Genomic DNA, 3,878 nt, shown 5'->3' on the forward strand with positions numbered 1-3,878 from the left:
TCATCTGTCTGGTCCCACTCTGCCGCCACGCCTCAGCTAGAAGTTAGAAAAGCCAGCTGACCCGATGATTTCTCACAGTGTTGGGAATGACTTATCACCCCCCCCCCTACACACACACACACACACACACACACACACACACACGCGCGCCCTATACCCTGGGCAGCAGGAAGGGGGGTGGTTCCCAGTGCTGATGACCTGTCCTCAACAAAACAGAATGACTCCTGAAGTGTGGCACCGAGCTGGGGTTAGCAAGCTCATTAGCAAGTACATTCTGCTCTCCTCCTGGTCCCCCCACTGCTCCCTCTCCGAGACACACAGTCTCGCATGTGGTCCCACAGACTTTGCTTTTAAGTTTCCTCCGAGCACGAAGGTGTGCTGTCGCATACAGAGGTGTCTCCGCGGACTGGTCCCCTCGCGTGACCCTCTGTTCCTACCTGTGAAAAATCAGAGAACAGGGAGATGGTCCTGAGTTTGGAGATTTGTGCTAAATGCACCCCCAAGCTCAGCGAGGTTACTGATTCAGTGCAGAGAGTGAGGTGTCTCAAATGTTTGCTTGGGGCCCAGCAGTCTTGTTTCTTGGAGACTCCTGGGCTTTTTATAACCCTCTTTGGATTATGCATGAAGGAGGGGAGGAGTGAGAGGGGGTGGGGAAAGGGAAGATGCTGGAGGAAGGGCAGGCTGAGCTTCCCCACACAAGAACCCAGCCTTGAACTTGGTTCTCAGTTTTGGGTTGGGATAACCAAAATGGAAGAGAAGGACTGTTTCTTTGGCCTGTTCTAGGATCTCCTTAAAGGGGGAGCTTTTTGTTCAGGGCAAATAGGTCTTGGTTATGAGATGACATGAAGGGCAGAGAAGAGGCGACAGAGGGTGGGACATGCTCGGGTGGGCTCCGAGAGACCGGGACGGAGGGGAGAGCACGCTGGGGACGGAGGGATGACGTCAGCAAGTATCAGGCCTCATTCCAGAGCAAGCGGTTTGTTACGTCCCTGTTGAGTCATCTTCCAAGACCCGCTGGCATCGCAGTTGACTTGCGTTTTGTTGTTGTCGCTGCTCTTTTGTTTGTTGTGGTTTTTGGAGGGGCAAGAGGGTCTGCTTCTCTGTTTCCTTGCTGCAGCTTCCGTTTTCTGCTTTACTCAAGACAAAAAGGCAGTCCCAGGAGAGACACCAGAACCAGGAGGGGAAGAAAGAGGGAAGGAAGGAGCCAGGGAGACACCTTAGACTTATCTCTACACCCAACAGCCCCGGGAGAGAATGAAGCGCCATTCCTGAGAGAGATAGGGAGGTGAGATCCGTACCCATCAGATCGAAGTGCCTGACTTAGAAACAAAGCCTTTCATGCGGGCCACGGCACTTTTCCAGTGAGCCCCTTACGCCATGGTTCCCAGCAAAGATGCAGCAAGTTCCTCCCTATCAAAGGAAGAGAAAGAGCTGCCTTTTTGCCACTGGACAGAAATGTCTTGGGATGCATTTTAGTACAAAAGACAGACCCCACACTTGGGCATATCCATTACCTTCGGAAGTTTTTAGGCACGTTTCTATTTGATTTATGTCATTTTCACTTTTAAAACGAAAGTGGAGTTGGACAATATTTGATGATACTTATCTTCCTTCCTTCTTGGGTCATTTGTCACCTCCTTCTGATACTGGGTTTTCGACGTCTGTCCTGAGCCTGGCTCGTTTTTCTCCCCATCTTCCCCGCCACTCTTTAGGAGGTAAAAGGCAGTAGGGCTAGGAAGTGGCCACAGAGCTTTCCATTGAAAGAGAAAAGACATTAAAAAAAAAAAACAACTAGTGAACATAAAAGAAAACTATAAAGCAAAGCATACGACTCAGAGAGGGGCAAACCGTGGCCACAGAGAAGATGTTAGGAGCTACCTCACCAATCGGTGTGTGAGGTACAAACCCATGACTCGCTTTCTTAAATCTGGAGCTCTTGAATTGTTTTCGTGTATAACATTAATGGGAAAACATAAAATTAAAAAGCAGTATTTTTTTGCTTCTGCGGTTTCATGATTTTACAAGGTGCCCTGATTGGCATATCAGGGAATTTCTGGGTCTCTTACTATGATACCTCGATGGTTGATGGAGTATCTGTTTGCTTGTTTGAAGTGAGCCCCTTGGGGAGATTTCAAAATGTGGTTGTCAGGAATAAACCACATTTTCTTCTCCAGCTTTGATTTAATTATGTTTGTCACTCATCCACACAAGGCAATAAGGAGGGGGTGCCTTTATGAGAAGACCCGGGTGGCCCTTAAGGAAGGGTCTGGTGCCACTGGCTTGAGTTAAACTGTATCTCCTGTCACCTTAATATTTGGCGTGAAAACAGTTTCATTTTCTTTGCTGGAGTGGCACAAAACGCGATGCCTTTGCTGACCAGGGTCGACTCTCCTTGGGTATATATATGAAGGATATGCATTTTATACTGAAACAGCACTATAAAACCTCTTAGAGAAACCACTTAGAGAAACCACTGGGGTCATCTGTCACCACGTGAGTTCCAACAACGAAACTGGAATTCTGTTCTCTCTCACAAGAATGTTTTCCTTTTCTCTGTTTTCTTTGTTTTCGGTTTTATCGAGGTAGAATTGACAAATAAAAGTACAGGATATTGAGGGGCGCCTGGGTGGCTCAGTCGGTTAAGTGTCTACGTTCAGCCCAGGTCATGATCTCGGGGGCCTGGGATTGAGTCCCATATCCGGAATCTCTGCTCAGTGGGGGGCCTGCTTCTCCCTCTGCGTGCCCCTCCCCCTGTTTGTGTGCTCTCTCTCTTTCTCTTTCTCTTTCATCAAATAAACACATCCATCACCTCACCTTTGTTCAGAGAACACTTAAGTCCCACTCTCTTAACCTTTTGAAAATACTTCTGTTTAAAAAGAAAAAAAAAAAAAAAAGATTGTGTTTGAACTTTTAACAAGAGATAAGATGATGTGTCTTTGTGTCTCTGTGTGCTCTAGAAATCCTCACCAGCCAGCTTTCTGTTTCCGGAACGTCCGTACCTGATCCGCCCCAGGCATGAAGGCTCTCCAGTTGATAGCAGGGATGGTCCTCCTTACCTGTGTGTTTCTGGCCTGTGCTGCACAAAGTCCAATGACCGTGCTGTGCTCCATAGATTGGTTCATGGTCACTGTGCACCCGTTCATGCTGAATAACGACGTCTACGTGCACTTCCATGAGTTACACTTGGGTCTGGGCTGCCCTGCCAACCACGTTCAGCCACACGCCTACCAGTTCACCTACCGTGTCACCGAGTGCGGCATCCGGGCCAAGGCTGTCTCCCTGGACATGGTTATTTACAGCTCGGAGCTGCACTACGCTTCGAAGGGGACTTCTTCTAAGTACATGATCCCTGTGTCCTGCACTGCTCCCCGGCAGTCCCCGTGGCTCCCTCCACCCTGCCCGGTGAGAGTAGCCAATGGGACAGTCACTACAGCCCAACACGGCGGGGCGAGCTATGACGTGTTCACCTTGTCTCAGTCCAGCCAAAGGCCCAACTGCGACTGTCCGCCCTGCGTATTCGGCGAAGAAGAGCATGTCCAGGCCCCGCAGGGCCAAGCGGAGGCTCAGGAGGGCCAGCACCCTGCTTTTGTGGATCTTTCTGAGGACTGGTCCCTTCACTCGGATGATCCCACTGGGTCCATGTGATCACCGGGTTTGAGGAGTCCCTTGGGAGCTTTTTCTAACATTAGTATATAATATTTTCTATTATTAGACAAATAAGTTTGTTGGTAGCCCCCTTATCAGTGCCTTTGAGAGAGGGCAGCTCATGGTTATTTCATGAATAAAATTGTTTTATATTTTTATATCTTTTTTTTAAAATAAATTTTGATGGCATAAAAATATCAGTTCAGCATTTTTATTTGATAAACACATATATA

The 3,878-nt window shown here is 48.3% G+C and overlaps 1 protein-coding gene across 1 annotated transcript; it reads left to right on the plus strand.

Moving 5' to 3' along the window:
* The first annotated feature begins 2,957 nt into the window (after positions 1-2,957).
* On the plus strand, positions 2,958-3,663 carry PLAC1 (placenta enriched 1). The gene has a single exon (XM_059387429.1). It carries the CDS (start codon positions 3,016-3,018, stop codon positions 3,643-3,645), a length of 630 nt encoding a protein of 209 aa, XP_059243412.1. The 5' UTR covers positions 2,958-3,015; the 3' UTR covers positions 3,646-3,663.
* The last annotated feature ends 215 nt before the right edge of the window (positions 3,664-3,878 follow it).

The sequence above is a fragment of the Mustela nigripes genome, unplaced genomic scaffold (assembly GCF_022355385.1).
Source record: "Mustela nigripes isolate SB6536 unplaced genomic scaffold, MUSNIG.SB6536 HiC_scaffold_2634, whole genome shotgun sequence".
Lineage (NCBI taxonomy): Eukaryota > Metazoa > Chordata > Mammalia > Carnivora > Mustelidae > Mustela > Mustela nigripes.

Excerpts from the sequence above, each read along its gene's own strand:
- PLAC1 (XM_059387429.1), top strand. The coding sequence starts at position 3,016 with ATGAAGGCTCTCCAGTTGATAGCAGGGATGGTCCTCCTTACCTGTGTG.